Consider the following 20,921-nt stretch of genomic DNA (forward strand, 5'->3'; position numbering starts at 1 on the left):
ATTACTGCCTTTATGCTAAACTGACATTAACCTGCCCAAAGGAAAAGGAGCCTCGGATGTGACTGAAGTGCCTACTAATCTGTTTGCCAATGAAGGTCAGAGAAGTATGAACTCAAATTGTCTGTGAAATCCATGAACTGTGTTATTTCTGGGAGTCACATTTTACTAAATCACATTGATGCTTTAAGCTCTAAAACAACCAATGCGTAGAATCCTGCCTGCCCTTATTAGAAAGATTATAGCTTATTGATATGTATCTGGAGAAGGTTTTCACTATTTATTTAGGATGAGTCTGCACAGTGCCAGTCTACTTATATATGCACAAACTGCTCTTAACTATGATATTCGGCAATTATTCACAGTACATTTGAGGTTGTATCCTCTCAAAATAATGGTGCAGGTGTCTGTAACAGTGACAGCCCATAATCTGAGCACAGAATAGGGATCAGTGTAGATGTCACTGTAGATGTTAGATGTGTAGATGTTACTGTACTGTAAGCAGTTTAGGTGGAAATTTTCTTTAAAGGTTTTCCTATTATAGTAGGAGACAGCATGTCATTAGGATATACCATACCTACTGCAGCGGCCCCATCTATCCTCGGAATGTAAGGGGACACAACCCTTCAGGTCACGAAACGTATCTTTTACATAAATCAATTGCAACAACCGCCGTGAATAATGCAAAAGATACGTTCTGTGTGAATGAATGGGATACATATAGGGGGAGATTTATCAAAGGGTGTAAAATTTAGACTGGTGCAAACTGCCCACAGCAACCAATCACAGCTCCTCTTTCCTTTCAGCACTGCATAAAGCTGAGCTGTGATTGGTTGCTGTGGGCAGTTTGCACCAGTCTAAATTTTACACCCTTTGATAAATCTCCCCCATAGTATACACTCCGACCAGGACTCCGGAGATTTCCATCGAGGAATCCCACCGTGCTCATTGTGCTGCTGTAAGTCAATGGAGAGGGAGCGCGCTCGTCCGCTCCCTCTCCTCTCCGCTCAAAGAACTAACACTTTAGTTCTTCGAGCGGAGAGGGGCGGCAGCGGACGAGCGCGCACCCTCTCCATTCACTTACAGCAGCACAATGAGCACGGTGGGATTCCGAGATTTCCGTCGCCGAATTCTGACGATCTTGCTCAGTGTGAACTGGCCCTAAGGGGCTGCTGGTCTTCACCAGAGCCCACCGTAAGGCAGAATAGGCTTTGTGCCACCCCTGGTTTGGTTAGCTTGCGGCAGTGGACAAGATGTAGCAACGTTGACAGGGAGCAACCAGAGACAGCAGCAGGGAAGAGAGCAATGGGCAGAAACACAGGCTAGGGACCACTTTATTAGGGTAAGGACACAGAGACACTAACAAGAGAAGAGGGCAGGGCAAGGTATATATATATACAGATGACTTCCAGGTAATCAGCAAATTAAGGGCTCACTGTCCCTATTTAATATAACTGAGCTTGTGTGTGCGCTCCCTAAAGGGTGGGGACACGCATGCCAGCGAGGAGGCAGAAGAACAGGAGCAAGGACGGCTAAGGGATCCCGTGGGAAAGCTGTGCTGCAGACGGATCCACACCCCGACATCAGGAACATAGCGCCTGCCAGAGCATGAGAGGAACGAAAAAACTGCCTAAGGCAGCAGCCACATCAGTGCCAATGTATCTGGAAGATGGTTCTTTCATGAAACTTGTGTCTCCCAGACTCTGGCATGGTTCTTATGGTCTGTACTGCAGGGTTGCTGAAACTTTCTGACCCACAGACCTTGCCTGGTGATAGTAATTGTACAGCTTTAATTACTGCTGATGACCTTGCGTCTCTTTGCTTTGTAAATACAGGCTATACCAGTAGCAATAAATTTGGGGATTCCCAATGCTTAAAGGGAATGTGTCATCAGAAAATTACATTGTTTAAATTATGTTTTCATGTTAAACATAACAATTTTTTGTGACTTTTTTTCAAATGTTAAATTTTTCTATCTATATTATAAAATAATCCTGAGATCTTGCAGTTTCCATTCTTACCACTGGGGCTAAAACTAAGCTGAGACTTCCTGTTGTGTCTGTAGTGATAAGAGGAGGCTGCTGTAAAGTGATCTATATAGCATTACAGCAACATGTCATACCAATATGTAGAGGAAATAGTAGCTCACTGTGGAATGACCTCTTCAAAGGTCACAGAATATACTCAGTGATGTTTCACATGCGTCTCAAGGGGACAGAGTGTGTCTATTGTTGTCCATGTCCATGAGTTATGCTGTAAAGCAGGTCACTAAATGCTGTTAAGAATAGCCCAGGCAATATGGCAGCCCCCATAACAATGTACAAAAAGTAAAATAAAAAAATACAGTCAGAAAATAGAAACAGACTAAAATAAAAGAATATGTTTTTAAATCAGACCCTAATCAGTAAAAAAAAAAATTTAGGTGACACATTCCCTTTAAGTCAACACTTCTGTCATAAGGTTCATAGGTAAAGCCTTCATAAACCCTTGAAACCTGCATCCAGTCTAGCTTGTTCTATTGTACTGTGGGAAACAGAGGATCCAGCTTTACTATAGGTATGTGACAATCCAGAATTGATATCTCAACAACACGTAAGGGGTTAAAATACCAGCAACTTGTCTTGCCCCCTCTGTAAAACGGTCTATGGGTTAGAATAAGGTCCCTTAGTTACTGTCCAAAAAGGTGTATTGGTGGTCACTAAGCTGTCAAAATCAAAAGCATGAATGCTCAAAAAAAAAGTGCAGATTTCAACTTCCCATCACCTTAAAATCACCTAATTTTCTGCTCTGCATCCCCTCTAAGACACCCAAACTTTCTCAATGGATATATGGACGAGGTTGTTTTGAACTAACCCTTTAACAATAATATTTGTAAGCATGTAACCAGATTATTAGATCTGTGGCTATTGTCGTTCCTTGTTAGATCAGAAAAAAATAAAGCTGGAAAATGGGAACGCCTCTTTGGTGTCAAATGGGGGGGGGGGGGGTCAATGCACAAACTTTATGGGGACTTTTATTTGGGACGCTGCTTTTATGACGTTATACCACTCACACAATAATTGTAAATCGACCTAAAAAAACACCCTGGTGTCCCAGCTGTGAACATCTGTCAGAAAGTGTTACATACAGCAGTGACACTCACCTTTTCCACAGAACTGTTTCCTCCATTAGACACCGGACCCCGCTTTGATTCATTCTTTTTTCGGCTTAGTCTTCTGGAATCCTTTTCTTTTACTAAAGACGCATATCCAATATGTTCATAAATAGGGTTGGTTGTCATTTTTGCAATATATTCTGCAGCTTTGTTTTCTATATACAAGGTAATAAGGCCATCAGTAACCAAGTCATGTATTGACTCAAACCTCTTCTCTCCCACAAAGTGCTTTCCATCATAGAAAAGTCTGTAGTTCAGTGTTTGGTGACCAAACCTGAAAAGACAATAGAAATGTTGGGAAAAAGCATTAAAACCTCTAGCTCTACCTTATTACAGGAATAGGTATTAATTCAATTTTATCTATTTCACCAAACGGTGGTCTTCTTGTAGGCCATAAGAAGCATGTCATATAGCGATACTTCACACAATACTGGAAATCAGTCCTTATAAGCATCTGATACAACTCAGTGGAGGGGATTAACTAAAAACTCACTAATAAAAATGCTCATTAGTATGTCTTTGTTGAATGTAGATCTTGGGGACAAAGAAAGGGAGATCAGCAAGGTACTGTCAGTGGATCAAAGAGGTGAGTACTGCTTTTTTTTTTTTTTTTTTTTACATTTCTTTTAATTTAGTCTGTCCCCTTTGTTATTTTATTCCTCTGAGCAACTCTATTAATTTGAACCAGATATCATGTGAGCAGTCCTATGTGACCTCTGCTTGTCCTGCAAGCCCTGACTGATAGATCTCTTCCTACCTCTAAACCGACCAGCACCCAAACTACACAGGGCTGAAAGCTGGACCTTGTTACTGCAGCTTAGCTTCCATTCATTTAAAAGGGATATCCGGAGAACAGGAAAAGTCCTACCATTTTCTGATCTCCGACCACTGCACTTCCCCCCCTTTGCCCATCCGTGCAAGTAACTTCCGGAGACGGGGCTGTGGACATTGTGTACAATGTCCAATGCTGCCCAATGTTGTTACAACATTGGTAATTTCAGGCAGCTATTGGTCACTGCCGCAACAAAGGGCCCTATTCCACCGGATGATTATCGTTCGCATAATCGTTAACGATTAACGATCTCAAACGACCGCTAGTGCGAAAGACCTGAAAACGTTCACTCATTTCCATGGAACGATAATTGTTACTTATGATCGTATTTGCGATCGTTTCTTTGCTTTTGCGTTTGTATCTACTGCGAATGTTTTGCGAACGAGCAACAATAAAAATAGGTCCAGGTCTTATAAAGTGATCAACGATTATCGTTTAGATTTGAACGATTTAACGATAATCTGAACGATAATCGTCTGGTGGAATAGGGCCCAAACTCCATGACCCTCTTGTCTGCAGTAGGACCTTTCCTGCTCCCTGGATATCCCCTTTAAATAAGAGCTGAGCTGCATGTGCCAAATGATCGGGCGTTGACATCCTGACAATCAAAGACTGATAAACCATCCTGTGCATAGCTCATTGGTTTATTTTGCCCAGAAACTCATTTAAGTCTATGTATATGCTGGGATTTGGGGTTGTCCATGACAAAAACAAAGGATATATGAAGAAGTTAACCAATACAGAATGACATTTAGGGTTGGCACATGGTAATAAAGGTAGGCATTTGTTTTAAGGCAATAATATTGTTGAATATAAAATTATAGCTAGAGATGTTATAAATGCTGAATAAGCGTCATAACCCCAAACTGGAGGGGCTTGGTTTTAAGGTACATATTTTATTAACAAAAACCACCCCTCCCCCATCATTTAGCTGAAATTGCTTCTTGAAGGTGCTATGTATTCATTTTCCAGTAAGCAATAAAAGTACTGTCATAGCTAATAATAGTTGGTGAATACATGTGAGATGCTGTCCAAAACCAGGCAAGAATTAACCACAGGACATGTTTATTCTCCTTGAACAGCCAAGTGAATATCCTGGTTAGGTTAACTCATACTATTGGAAACAAGGAGCGGATTCTTAGATGATTCATCAACAGATAAACCAAATCAATATATCATTAAGCTAGAAAAACAGAGGCTAAATGGATTTCTAGCTGCTGTCAGACCTCAAGCAATACTCTGAGATTATCTACCTTAAGGCCAATGTGTAGCAGCCGGGTTGCCTCTGACTTTCTCTGATGAGGTACGATCCTTCTGCAGAGCACAGCAATGCATCTGCCTGTTCCCGAGATATGATTCCATGGAACCTGAGGAGTAACACAATAAAAGTTAGCACCATCAAAACCATCATCAAAGCAAACCTGATTACTAAAATAAATGCAACACTCCAAAACTTTAAATAAAAGTTGAAAAAGGGACACCAAACATTCCCCCACTCACCGATACCGGTACCTTTCTAGAAACACTTACTGGGTACAATTGCACCCTCTAGTTCAGCTTTCATAAGATATCATACAGGTGCACAAACTTAAAAAACTTCTCCATGTGACATGTGCACTTCACAAAATCACATATGACCATCAGTCTGCAGTTATCAAATTACTTGTTTGGCCACTTGACTGCCAAATTGTGTGAACGCTGTTGATTATAATTTAATTATTGGTTAACCACGGGTCTGTTTCCAGTGAATTTTCTGCACCAGAAACCGCATATTTAATAGCCGCGTGAACGTACCCTTTCTGTGTATAAATGTCATAGATGGGGTTCCAGACAGTATTACTTGGGTGTCTATTCATCTGAATGGCCCCCTTTAATACTACATCACCTCTGCAGAAGCTGCATGATAAAATAACTAAAAGGTTGTCCATGAAATAACCCTTCTATCTGTACCTTGGGAATCTTCAAACGCAATCTACTGCTTCTGAATTGTAATATACTTTACTAACATGATTGTTTTTACCAAGTCTATACCATAGGGCTATGAGAACAAGTCACTGAGATGTTTGTTCTATAAGTGCAGAAAACTTTAAAATACTTTGCTGACCACAAGTTGTGTTCCCATTTTAGCAGTCTTCCTGTTTTTTTACCTTTAAGGAGGTAACACAATAATATAAGTTACATGCCAAGGCCCCACCTATAATGAACAGTCCACTGCTGAATAAGAACAAGGTTTGACAAATAAGCCCCGCAGGAATAAACAGTTCCCTTTCAATTGACCATAAACAGGGTCTATGAATGAGCTTTATTTTTGTCCATTTAGGAAAGAGAAGTTTAAAGAGGAAACAATAAATGGATACTTGTTTCAGGCTTATACTTGACAATACCCTTAGGTGAAAGACTTCTTTCCACTAAAAACAACATGTCAGTAATGAATAGTAAAATGATCCTGAATTTTATAGACCTTAAATAAATATATATATATATATATATATATATATATATATATATATATTACACAGAGAGAGAGAGAGAAGCAATAGTCCCTTAAAGGGGTTGTTCACTGAAAATTTGTTCTTTTAAATCAACTGGTGCCAGAAAGTGCCAGATATTTGTAATTTACTTGTAATTGTCTTCCAATACTTATCAGCTGTCGTATATCCTTTAGGAAGTGGTGCAAATTTCTGGCACTTTCTGGCACCAGTTGATTTGAAAGAAAAAATTTTTTAGGTGAACTATCCCGTTAGCAGTGAAAACTACCTTCAGCCTTAAAGGGGTAGTGTGGCGTTTAACATTTATTCACTAAATAACACACATTACAAAGTTCTACAACTTTGTAATGTGTGTTATTTAAGTGAATGGCTCCCTTCCCCGAGTTCCCCCGACCCCGGAAGTGTGGTGCATTATACTTACTCCATTGCTGTCGAACCCAGCCGCTATCTTGGGTCGATGATGTCATCTTCGGGAGGCCGGCTGAACCGCTCCAGCCGTCCCTTATGCCGGCCGGTCGGTGAGTATAATGCACCACACTTCCGGGGTGGGGGAAACACGGGGAATGGGGCCATTCACTTAAATAACACACATTACAAAGTTGTAGAACCTTGTAATGTGTATTATTCAGTGAATAAATGTTAAACGCCGCACTACTCCTTAAAAGGGGTATTCCAGCCACAGGATAGGAGATGCTTATTATCACAGGGGATCTGAACAGCGGGACCTCTCCCTCCCTAGATCTGGTTGACATATGCACCAGGAGCCATTACTGGTACATAAATTAAACTGGGCTTTAAAAGCAGTGGGGGAAAATCCTTACGTTAGGGTTACACAACAATTCGCATGGGTGCCGTATTAGGGCTCAGGGTTCAAATTGTAAGTAGTAAAGACTCATGATATGATCATGTGCCTCAGCCTAAGCATTCACAAAAATGCATGCTTAGACCTAGTAATTTATTAGTAAATTTTAAATAAGATTTGACAGAAATATCAGAATCTGGCCAAAAAGAGACACTGTGTGAACACAGCCTAAACGACAAAACTAGAAAACTGAACAAGCACATTTTGTGAATTGCAATCCATGTGTCAAAAGTGTACAGGTCGCTTACGTACTCCCTTCCATAGTGCTTTGGTCTGTTCTCCACCTGCAGGGAAAAGAAAAATACAAATAAATATTTAATAAGTTCATCTTTTTGTCTCTTTGTTGGTTAGTTCACATTTGCTGCTTCCAAAATCTAAAGCGCTCCAGAATATGGCGCTTTATAAATAAGTTACCACTATTCCTCTTTCTACCATAGGAAAGATGTAATGCTAGAAAAAATCCACAAAACAAATCTCACTTCTTTCCAAGATAGAAATCACCCACGCTGTGACTACAGAGAATGATATGAATTGAATTTCTTCCAGTGAAAAACATTTCCCTGAGATATTCAGAAGCTAAACACAGTGGTGACCGCTCCTGAGATTGGAAAACGTTTATGTGGTTACAAAGAACAAATGTATGACAAAATACAACGACATATACAAGTACTAAATCGCCTTCTACTTTTATCCATCTTTTAACCCCTCAAGGATAAACCCACGTTCGGACCTCAGGGCCACAGAATTGTTTTTCTTTTTTCATATAGATATACCATTATTTATTGTTTTTCTTTCACAATTATTGACACAGCTTAAAGGGGTATTCCAAGAAAAATTAACTTGTCCCCACAGGTGATCCGCCGTGATGTCCGTCTCACGTACATGGGTACGGCACGAGACTTGCGGCGCTATTCATTCCTATGGAGGTGCCAGGGAGAGCTAGACAGGCACAATTCAGGCTTACTCTGCTCTATCTGGCACCTCCATAAAAAATGAATAGAGCCGCGGGTCTCGTGCCGTACCTATGGCTCTGTTCATAACACAGAAGCTGGGGGCCCGTGCGGAGATCACCAGGGGTTCGGAGGTCGAACCCCCGTGATCTCTGACTTGTCCACTATCCTAGGGGACAAGTAAATTTTTCTTGGAATACCCTTTAAATAAAGTATCTTGGGCCACATGTACAGAACATACAACCTTGGTGCACATTATGTTTAGGTGTATTGTAAGGCATCTAATTTTGGAAAGATGTTTCCTTTTTTTAACTGTAAAGTGTCCCCATCACTTAAAAAATATGACATGCCAAAAGTTTAAATCAGTAGGGGTCTGGGTGTTCAGATGCCCAACAATCAGAAGTGTTCAGCTGAGTTCTTCTCTCCCCATAGACTGCTCTGTAGACTTAGGGCCCGTTCACACTATAGTGCCCACTATTGTCTTTGTATATTTTTACAAAAATAAGAATGTGTTGTGGAAGTTCTCATTGGTGCATAGCAGGGGGAATCTGAGCTCCTCTGCTATGCACTTTGCTATGTTATGTTCAGCTCTGCAATGCTGCCTCCTGCAGTGAGATCTGACAGCCCCACAGTGTCAGGAGCTGTCAGTGAAGATGGATTACTGCTGTGTGGCCTGTCACTTCAGAGACTGGCTCAGAAGTTCCAGGGGCATCTGTGGGCAGCAGCGAGAAGGACACCAGGAAGCGTAAAGAGGTAGGTATAAAGTTTATTTATTTTTTTTACACAGTCATCAGCAGTCGGACACACATCATTATTACACATAGTGGTGCGTGCCCGGCGTCCGATGATTTTTAAGCTGGAATAAATTACAACAATCAGCCGATGATCGTTTCATCAGCTGATCGTTGTCTTTAGTACACCGAGCGATAATCTGCTAAATCAGTCTAATTTGAAGCAGATTATCGCTCCATGTAATAGAGCCCTTACCCAGAGAAGTGGTCGGAAACCTAGACAACGAGTTGTAAACAAGACAGACAGCTCATAATGCCTAGCAGAAAAGCAAAGGGAAAAGGTAACTATAACTAATGGCAAAGTTTCTAAACTTTTAATGCCCTACACCCTTTTAGATATGGCTTGTGTGATCAGAATACAACTTAAATGTAATAAAGAAGAATTCTGCAGCAAACAGAGCAAATCATTCTGTGTTATTCATGCATGAAGGGGTCTGTTGTCGTGCCAAGGAAAGTGTTCTTTTTCCAGATACATCATACTCTGGCTCTTGTGAAGGTCATCGCCTAATAGGATGTCAGGATGCTCAAACCACCTTAAGCCCTTTATGTACTATTACAGCCAGGTGCAAAAAATGGTAGCTAGTAGACTAGTAATATTTTTATGTATAGAATGAGAAGAGTCTACACAACCAGTCTACCCTTTTCATTGAAATCCTTTAAATATTGTGACAGAATTTTTCTGAGCGAAATTGCCACTTTGCAGCTGACCTTTTTCGCAAAATGTGCTAAAGGCCGTCTATTAAACAGGCATCATGTCATGTACTTCACGCTGGAAAACCATTTCACCTCACATTCTCAGGTCTCTTTACCATTACTTATTCTCCTAGACAGATCTAATAAATCTTTACGATCATCCAAATCTCCTTTATAATTCATTCTTTATTGATCAGCAACTGGAAATACTACAATCCAAGACTTTTCAGTTCCTTCTACTGTAAGCAAATGCAAAACAAAGTATGGTTTTCTCTTGATAGCTCAAAAAAAACTCTTTACAGATGTGTCCATCTTCACCTTTCCTTTAGTTTAGTTAAGGGCTTACATTTCTTATGAAACCAATTGAACCCAATATTGCAACCTGCTATCAGAAAATGCTAAATATTCATTTATTTTTATAAATAACTTTGTAAATGTTGCAGGGACATGTCAAAACTTCTGATCTGTCAGTTTCTTAGTGTTCAGATTTCCACCAATATTTAGAGATAGCCAAGAGAAAGGACACACCTGAAAGCTCCTCTCCACAGCTCCCTTCAATTCCCTTTTTTTCGTCACAGGACAATTCTGTTTATAGGTTAAAGGAGCTTATCTGCAGGGAGAGGAGTGCTCAGCTGTGCACGTCTACTGGCTATAACTAGAGCTTGGTGGGCGAGACTTATAACATGTCAAACGTTTTTGTACATATGTGAATCTATATGTGTAAGAACGTATGTGTATGTGTAATATGCATTCAGAGGTAGAGTAAGGCTTTGTGAACTTCTAGAGGTTTTGAACATTTTAGATAAAAAAGCAATATAAAGGAAGTAAGTAATCTTAAAAGTGTCACTGTCGTGAATTTTTTTTTTGCAGAAATCAATAGTCCAGGCGATTTTAAGAAACTTTGTAATTGGGTTTATTAGCTGAAAAATGCATTTTTATCATGAAAAAGCAGTTTGAAGTTCTCCCCCCTGTCTTCATTGTTCTCCTATGGAGAGAGCTAAAAAAAAGACCAAAAAGGGACAACAAAGAGTTAATCTACAAATACCTCACCCCTTATCTCCTTTGACAGTCAGCACTGACCTCTCTGAGCTCTGATTACAGCTGTCACCCAGCTCCATGCCTGTAATCCTCTGTTATCTGCTTTCTGCTATCGGCCCTCCCCCTCCCCTCTCTATAGAACAGACTGGGTACGTCTGATGCAACAAGTCACAATTTCCTGATTTTTTGCAGTGGATGAAAAGAGGAAGGGGGGGGCTGGGAAAAGGCTTTTTAAAAGCAGATAATGGCATATTTGGCTAATAAACCCAATTACAAAGTTTCTTAAAATCGCCTGGACTATTGATTTCTGCAAATATATATATATATATATATATATATATATATATATATATATATATACGACAGTGACTCTTTAAGGTAATAAATGAGGTTCAGCACTATAAAATAATATCATATCAATAAAAACTCTGTAGTCTCTCAAGTACCGTTTCCCCGAAAATAAGACATCCTCCGAAAAAAAAGGCATTGTGGAGGATTTACAGGATAGGTAAAATAAGGCATCTGCCTGAAAATAAGGTATTCCCCGAATGTAAGACCCCTACAGGTGGGGAGGGGGGGCTGTAGGGGGGAATGAGGTGGTGGGAGGTGGCTGGCTGGCTGGTGAGGGCTGTCTGGTTATTCTGGTTTGGGATGGCAACTACTGTACAGTGTACAATAAATGTTTCTTTTTTTGTTCTACAAGAAGTGTGAATTCTTCTTCATTGAAAAATAAGACACCCCCTGAAAATAAGACATAGCACATCTTGGGGAGAAAAAATTATTGTAAGACACTGTCTTATTTTCAGGGAAACACGGTGTGTGTTTCTTGTGTTTCATCAACACAATGGGACTGTCAATTCTCTCATACTGACTAGTGGGTGAACTGAACATCAGTCCTTATAAGGCCACAATTTTGGCTTTCATGTCACATTTACAATGGCCACCTGGCAAAAAGTGATGAAGACATATAGAAGCTAGTAGTTAGCTAGTGACTATGTTTGAGTAATCTCCTGAACATATCATTGTTTGATCTCAAACTTACAGTACGTGTCGGAAATGACCTAATCATAGTGACCAACTTACTACATTTGGGCCATTGAAGTTAATGGGGCTTGTGCATGTCCATACACATCAACATCCCATTGTGACAGGTTACCAATGTATAGGTGCCACAGAAGGTTTGGCATGAATCCAGCCTAAGAAGCATCTGCCGTAGACTCATAGTCTGCTTTAAAAAAACATTCAGCGACTAAAAGGCTATAGAAGAGTAAAGGGTTTTTGTATACTATCCACTAGAATATACCATGTTTTGTATGTCAAGATCCAACGACTTGTTTTGCACTTCTCCAAAGGAAGATATATGGTGGGCCAGGAATCTGTGGGAGCTGCTCGTGCTTGTTAACGATCAAACAATCCTCCCTACTGGTGGTCTGTCTGGTCCATCTGACGCCTGTCCATCTGACGCCCTCATATAACTTCTGCTCCTAATACCTACTAATAGCTTGGGCAGAACAACCAAGATCCAAGATAGCAGGCAGTTTATCAAAAAGATTGTTTGAAAGTCTGTCAACTAGGCAAAATGTTGTTTAGAGTGTCATAGGCATGACTAAAAACCAATAATCTCCCACCAAGAGGTATACTACCCAAAAGTAGCCTCTACAAGCCTTGTATAGGCCAGCAGGGGAAGCACTTTACACTTTCTTGCGGTTAGATCCAGTGTCTGATCAGACCACACCTGTAATTGTTTACGTACAGTATATGCCTGAGACCTGCTGAGTTTTACAGCAGTCCGATATTACTATCTGGGTGCATTATTATTGTTTTTATTGAGTTTTATTATTGTTTTTATTGAGTTTTATTATTGTTTTTTTATTGAGTTTATTTGAGGTATTGAGGTTTAGTTTATTTTATTTAGTGAGTGTATATATCTGTATACCGAAAGTGAATTCTAAGCAACATGCTGTTGAGGTTACATAGAAATAACAAACAATTCTAGGATGGTAGATTTTAATAGCCAGTTTAGATAGAAATCTTCCCAAATGCCAAAGCACAGAATATTTATGCAAAAATTCGGAAAATCAATACAAAATGAATAAAGTACTGTAAACAGCAAGCAGATGAAAAGCTCAAATGTATTAAGATTTCAGTCAAAGAGCCATTAAGGAGATCACGTTCCATGAGGATTGAGGCCGGGCTTTTCAACCAAGTGAAACATTTGGCGAGGATGGTTCATCCTTCTTGATCTTGTCCTGAATGATGAGTCCCTTGCTTCTCCAGCTTAATTAATATCTCAGCTTGTATTTTAGGTGATCGCCCTGAGATAGTATAAGCTTTATGTAGCATGACACTTGATGTATACATAACTACCCCATTCTGCTGGGAGTACCTGCTCCATTACAGCTTATTATTATCCTTATTCTTTCCTTTTTCACATGACATCACTGTCCTATCATGGACGCCCTTGACTGTGTTCAACAGGTAGAAGTGGAAGTCTACATGGCTTCTCAACTTAAAGGAGTATCACTAGGATATGCCATACCGTTATGTCTGGAGGGGTGCAACTTCTGGGGCCCCTGACATCACGTACACAAATCAACACAACAATGGAGTGTAGGTGCAATTTCAGTTAAGGAACGCTATTTAAACTTTTTAAAGGAAGGTCAGACCTATTTCTGATCTCTTTGCAGGTGTTGTCTAGTCTTACATAAATAAGGGGTAATGACCATGAAATGTTATGTAACTGTTTTTAAATGGCTCTCTATTAACAGCATCTAGAGATGAGCTTGGCCATTGAATCCCATTGACTGGAAAAGATGGATGCATCCATAGGGCTGCCTGGAAAAGATGGATGCCCCACTAGGGCTGCCTGGAAAAGATGGATGCATCCCTAGGGCTGCCTGGAAAAGATGGATGCCTCCCTAGGGCTGCCTGGAAAAGATGGATGCCTCCCTAGGGCTGCCTGGAAAAGATGGATGCCTCCCTAGGGCTGCCTGGAAAAGATGGATGCCTCCCTAGGGCTGCCTGGAAAAGATGGATGCATCCCTAGGGCTGCCTGGAAAAAATGGATGCATCCCTAGGGCTGCCTGGAAAAGATGGATGCCTCCCTAGGGCTGCCTGGAAAAGATGGATGCCTCCCTAGGGCTGCCTGGAAAAGATGGATGCCTCCCTAGGGCTGCCTGGAAAAGATGGATACAGCCATATGTCTCCTAGTGTGTATCTTTGTTTTCCAGGCAGCTCTAGGGTTGCATCCATCTTTTCCATGCAGCGGGATTTAGTGATCAGGTTTGAGTTCAACCAAGCTTACTGTGTGTTCGCCCATCCCTAATAGTATCTCCTCTTGCTGTTAGGACCATGCATTTTTTTTTACTTATAAATTGCAGCCCAATCATACTCCGTTTTCATTACAACAGTATCTACAGTACATAAGCTAACTTATCAGACTGAACACTACCAATTACTTATTCTAATGTGTCTCATAGAAGTCCACAGAAATCCATAGATACATTTCTATTCTTCTTACTCTGTTTAGAAAGGTAACTCATCGCTTATCAGGCATGGATAACTTTTATCCCTACTAGATGAGAAAATATACCTGAGAAGATCACATTAGACCATCGCTTATTTCCAGAATGAAATCACTCAACCCCCTATGGCAATGCCAAGAGGTTTTATTGGATCACTGGAAATCTGACATAACATTCTAAGCAAATGGAGATTATTTTAAATGACAGTTGTCTTTGAAAGCTTTGTCAGAAGAGCTGGAAACAAGTGGTTGTCTAATCATCACCAAGAACTCTGTGTATATGTGAAATATCAGAAAACCATTTTAACGTCATTTAAAGGGGTAGTGCGGCGGTAAAGAATTATTGACAGAATAACACACATTACAAAGTTATACAACTTTGTAATGTATGTTATGTCTGTGAATGGCCCCCTTCCCCGTGTCCCACCACCCCCACCCATGTACGCGGAAGTGTGGTGCGCTATACAGTTATGCACAGTTATGCTCAGCCAATTGCGGCTGAGCAGCCGATGACGCAGCAGAAGGCGGCTGGCACTCAGGACGCTCGGAGGGATTCAGCCCGGCCGTCCGAAGACGACATCGCAGACTGAAGATCGGAGACGAGTCAGCACGTGACAGGTATGTATAGCACACCACACTTCCGGGTACACGGGTGGGGGTGGTGGGACACTGGGAAGGGGGCCATTCACAGACATAACATACATTACAAAGTTGTATAACTTTGTAATGTGTGTTATTCTGTCAATAATTCTTTACCGCCGCACTACCCCTTTAATGGATCCCCTGATCCCTAAGGATCTGTTGAAGGGGTATGCTCTTTACCTAAACTTTTATTAGGTGATGAAAGAATGCAAATGTAAGCAATTTTGCAAATGGTTTGCATTAGCAAAATTGCTTGTTTTGCCTTTTGGCCCCTTTTCCTTTCACTATAGTTGACAGCTCATTGCCTAGGTTCTCGACCAACGCTTTGTGAGCAGTGGCCAGGCTGGGACATCACTCAGGTGGATGGGACTTCGGGAGATCATACGTCTATAAGGCTTATGGGTTATGTCTGGAGTCCCATAATCGCTCCCCCCTTCCCCCACCAAACCGGAAACCAGGGGGGGACAAAGAAATGCCAATTTGAAAATTCTGCATAAGAGAATACCCCTTTAAACTTTTAACGTTGTTTGGATTCAGTAATGATCAGTGGGGCTATGGTAATTATAATCCATGCACAGGTAATGTGCTACAGACTGGAATTTGGAACTCCCAACATCATCATGTCAGTACAGTAACATGAAGATTTAAAGTTTTGGAGCATCATGAATAATGATGCCGGGAGTTACCAACTTCGTTCCACAGCCCACAGTCCCTATTTACAGACCTTGGGCCGAACGCGTGAATGCCCCCAAAGTGTTATTTGGCTTCTCGCCTAATTCACCTGGTCAGGCCACTATGGTCAATGGGCGACCACGTAGGAACAAGGAAAAAGCTAAACATAACTAACATGAGACGTGGCACAGAGCTTTCGTAGTCTCACTGCCACATTATTCTAGTCATGCATGAAGGTAACAGTGGTCAAATACCTGCCAGACACTGGTAGCATATGTTATTGAAGTAAACCCCTTTAATTTCCATTTTTTAGCAATTTTAGCACAGCCATACAGTATACTTCTCCTGAAAGCTTGCAGATTATTCTAGCATATGATTTGCTTCCTCCTTATACTTTAATTTCAGTATGTAAATAACTATTAAATGTGAAACTGACATCTCTACACATATATTTACTCTACCTCTAGAGATATGACACTCCGCAAGAATTTCTATAAGCATTAGGAAAATGGCTTTGACCCCCTTGGTGAACTTCACCGATTGTTTTGACAATATGAATTAACGGCATAATTATATATGGTCTCAGCAGGTATCTGCGGAGCACCGTGTGAATTCAGCCATATTAGCATTGTAAAATAGAGACAACTTTTGTTTCAATCAGTCCTAGATTTAGACAACCTTAAAGCACTTTCTGCTAAATGAAAAGTTGTCTAAATTTTAGAGTCTTTGATGTGCAATCCTCGAGATACTTTATAATTATGAAATGCAAATACAGCGCCTTAGGATATAAAACAGGAACTCATCAAAGTGCTACAGAGAGGTCGGCAGCTGTTCCTAAACGCCTTTCAAAGACTCTGAGATAGCGGTTGATTCATTAACCTAAGGAATTATACAGCAGCTGGACCTGTGACTAGGTGAGAATCTAGAATGTTCTAAAAAGAATGCATATGTTTATAGAGGACAATACTGTGCTCAAAACTATACAGAAAAGAATTGGAGTATAATTCACAGTAAACTGCCCATAAGTGCACGAGGAGATGCAGCACTGCAATTTATGTGTATTTCCTTCATTTGACCATCCAAGCTTCTGCACTGAAGTAATATAAAAAAACTGAAATTCATACACCACTCCTGACTAAAGGCTAGAGCTACATATGACAGTAAATTACATATATATTGCATAACCAAAATACTGTGTCATTTGTCTACTACTCACTGTCAGGCAGCTTTGTTCCAGTTGGAACCAAATTGCAGAGAAGTTCGAAGCAGGTCCTCAATTTGAATTGAGGTCAGTAATTGCAAAGTTATATATGTCTTTTGACCAAAAATCTATCAAATTTGGATTTTGGGTGACTGTCGTGTCTTGGTCAAGGGCGTACATACAGCAGACAATGGGGCACTTGGAGGGAGGTGCTTAGCCTTGGTTTGTTCCATTTGTTTTGCTTATGCTTTAAAACTGGGCAGCACTCCTGTAACATACCCATTTGCACTTTAACAATGACCCTAGCTGTCTGGTTTAGGGTAACTATGGCTACCAGCCTCACTGTAAGCAGGGCTGGATAGCCTATTATAGGGCTGTGATGCCTTGCCAATCCCGCTAAGTGACGGTGTCCATGCACAGACAGCAAGTGGGAAGCAGCAGGAGGGGCTGCCCGAACAGTCCTTAGATTGTTAGACTGCCCATTGAAGTCAGCGGCGGTCTGCTGCATTCACTCCTATAACACGGAACGCCGATTGTGCATGTCGGCTGATTGTTGCTTTTTAACATGTCCAGTTACACAAAACTATTATCAGCCAGTAATCGTCCAAGTAAGGTGGATACTTGTTTCATGTAATAGGGCTTTTAGACAATGCTGCCCAGGTATGGGCTTGAGTATGGGCTGTGTGTTGTAGGCTAGTGGAGATGGAACCAAAACAGGTAACTACATTACAGCTCAGCTCAACTCCCCAGTGAACTGCATAGTCAGCAAATAAAATGATGGGGCACTGACCTAAGTATTTCTGTCAATCTTCTGTCAACCAAAATCAGAAGGGGAACTGAAAGGACAAAATTATAATGGACGGTTTTGCCCAGTTTCTGTGTTTTCAATCAACTCCTGGTTTTGGTTGAAAAAAAAAAAGACTGACAGAAATACTATGTGTGAACATAGCCTTAAAAAGCATCAAGAAATAAACATCAGACCTTTCTGTCCTAGGGGGTAAAATCTATTAATGCCACCAGTTGCAGTCACATTATGTCGAAAGTCTTAATGACAAGTGACATTGTTGACAATCATTAAATGTGATATCACAATGCAAAATGACAATCTTTATGTTGCTGTGTGGCCCTAGCCTAAGAGCCTAGCTATTACCACAAGTCAAATTAACTATGACTTCCAGAACCAAGTTCCCACCCCCACCCCGGCAGTAATTCTAATGGCTAATTCCATAAGTGCAGCTGTACCTTCACAAAATGTTACAGCAGTGTCTCCGCTCTTCTGCAAGAACTATTTTTGTGTAATGTTTTTACTACATTGTTTATATGACAATATAAGCAATCCTACAACGTTTTGACCCCTACTGAGGTCTTTGTCAAGTGACATACTTGACAAAGATCTCAGTACCTCAGTAGGGGTCGAAACGTTGTATTTATGTAGACTTGGTCACCAATAATGTTTTGGAAGATTATCTTTGGATGCTGTTGGACTTCACATATACGACAATTATACACCCACTAGAGGATTGTGGGTCTACCAGGGGGCATCCAGCAAGTACTAAGGATGGAGATCAAAGGGACCATTGGTGCTGTTGAACCTACTTCAATTTATAGCCAATATAAACAATCAGTCTGAAAAAGTAATAAAGTATCAATATATAGTGCAAAATTATAAAGACAACAAAAGTGTGAAGGTACGGCACATCAAAGTAGTAATATTTTATCTATCAACATAACATTGTCCTCTGCAATCAGCACCTCATTACGTCGGATGGAGTTCAGCTCTGTTGCCCATTCAGCAAGGGAAGGGCAGGCATGGGATAACCAGCCTGGCAGCAGTCAACAGGTGTCTCAAGAAAACTTTTTGATCTTTGCAAGAGAACGAGGTAGCAGGTTCAAGAGAGCTATCTGGGGAGTATTAGTGAGTTTCTAGCCAGAGTAGGAATTGCAGACTCCAAAGATCTTGTCCCAGAAGGTTTTAATGCCACCAGATGTGTAACATTATACCCTCCAACAGCGATCAGATACTGTCGGATACATCCAGTGAATGTCCATGGGACAGCAATACCACTGAGATGGGATCTTCTAGTTCTTTTCTGTAGCATTGGCGGCCAATGAGTGTTCATGCGTTAAGGTACAGAAATTCTAAATATTATCACTGCTGAAGGTGGTAGATAAGTCTCTCCTTCCCATTTAGAGAAAAAAAGAACCATACCAGTATTGCAGTGATCCTGCAGCAGGGGCATCAGAAAGGAACCACTCATCAAAATTGCTTAAGAGAGTAGTAGGTGCCGGGGAGGTCTAAAGACTTTAAGTGCTCATAACAGATCCAGGAGAGGTTCAGAATGGGAGAAGAAGCTTCTAAGGAATCAAATGTGGGAATGGAACATTGATAATGACACAGGACATGTGTCAGACAAGGTCTAGATTATTGGTCCAAGATCTGGGGGTTACTGCTCTTGGAGGGAAAGCAAGGATTTGTAAAATGAGGGTCATTGGGCCCAGTGAATGTGAGAGATTAAAGTTACACGCCTACCTGTCCCAATCTTAAAGTGTATGGGTTACTAAGAAGGGCCATCAATCCATATTGCTAAGCCAGGGTTCTAAAAGTAGATCTAGTGGTAAAAAATGGTTTTCAAAGAAACCCACAACCTGTGAGGACTGTTATGGGCCTAATCTATCAAACAAAACAAGATTGTGGCCTCATGGGATACTTTCAGATCAGACAGGCTTCTCCTCTCCGCTATATATAAGATATTTAATGCCTCTCTCTTATAGAGATTTACTATGTTTGCTAAATCTTTTAAATTCTGAGGAAACAGAAGGTAGTGTAGTATGGGGGGAGGTCACATAGAACAGAAGGTCGTAGACGTGTAAGGCTGTCTTGTGGTGGGCCTGCCCCACCATCACTTCTCTAATGTCTGCGTTTTCACATAAGACCACTGCAATATGCTCCATGTTATGTACGTACAATAAGAGAGATAAAGGGCACCCCTAATGCGTGCTGTTTTTGATGTGGAAGGCCACTGAAAAGATGCCACTGACCCAGATCCATGCGCTTGGGTTGAAGAAGAAGGCCATCGCTCTCTCAATAAAAGTAGGACCCAAGCCTATCTGCATGAGGGTATGTTGGAGGAAGCTCCAATGCACCCTGAAGAAGGCCTTCTCAGCATCGACGGATAGAATGTACATGGGAGTTTTTGTTCTCTGGGAGTAGTCCATTAAGGTCAGGGCCCATATGGTATTGTCCTTGGCTTGACCATACCCAAATGAATGGCAAGAAATTTTGCATACAATTTGATGTTCCAATTTAGTAATAAGATAGGTTGGTAGCTCCCACACTGTTGAGGATCTTTATTAGGTTTGTGCAGGACCACCACATCGGCCTCCAATATATGGGAGGGAAAACCAAGGGAAGGGGCAATAGCAGTAAACAAGTCTGTAAGAGAGGTATTAGCAAAGGTTTAAACTGTTTATAGAATGTTGCGGTAAAACCATTAGGGCTAGGACTTTTATCATTTTTGAGAGAAGTGATGGCACAATCTAATTTCTCTACAGTGAATGGAGAATCTAATGCCTCACTATCAGCTTGGTCGATATGTGTATATTAAAGAGATTGAAATTATAAAAGCTAACCTGAATTTAGTGCCCTCACAGTATTCTCAGCATCATCATCCACTACATCTCAACCATAATTACAGCAGTGCCCCCCTTGCCCCCCAGCAATCATCACAGTAAATTAACCTCTTTCCTCCAGTAGTTGCAGCAAAGGCTCCCACCAGCTATCACAGCAATTCCCTTTCCTTCCCTTAGTAGTGCCTGTAATCTCTCTTTTTTTCCCCTTCTTGCAGTAGCAAGACCTCCCTTCAATCCCTGTGTGATGCCAACAATGTCTCTCCCTCTCTGCTTGCAGAAGGTTGTATGTAATAGATTACTAGCTACAACACCACAATATCCCTTAGCACTAGATATCTGTCCCTGCACCGCTGGGATTTCATCTTCATCTTTTCCTATCAGATAGAGTAGGAGTAGGACTAATTTCAAGGTAAAAATTTTGCAATTGACTTATAAGTATGTTTTTTT

General features: G+C 40.9%; 1 protein-coding gene across 5 annotated transcripts in view; it reads right to left on the reverse strand.

Annotated features, from left to right (window-relative positions):
* Positions 1-20,921, reverse strand: part of CHN2 (chimerin 2) — a 286,428-nt gene that overhangs the window by 125,324 nt on the left and 140,183 nt on the right. For all 5 annotated transcript variants that reach the window (XM_069958724.1, XM_069958727.1, XM_069958725.1 and 2 more), the window contains 3 exons: positions 7,587-7,618; positions 5,237-5,350; positions 3,140-3,425 (listed from right to left, as the gene is read on the reverse strand). In XM_069958724.1, coding sequence (XP_069814825.1) covers positions 3,140-3,425; positions 5,237-5,350; positions 7,587-7,618 — 432 coding nt within the window. The remainder of the gene's footprint in view (positions 1-3,139; positions 3,426-5,236; positions 5,351-7,586; positions 7,619-20,921) is intronic.

Source organism: Dendropsophus ebraccatus, chromosome 2 (genome assembly GCF_027789765.1).
Source record: "Dendropsophus ebraccatus isolate aDenEbr1 chromosome 2, aDenEbr1.pat, whole genome shotgun sequence".
Classification (NCBI taxonomy): domain Eukaryota; kingdom Metazoa; phylum Chordata; class Amphibia; order Anura; family Hylidae; genus Dendropsophus; species Dendropsophus ebraccatus.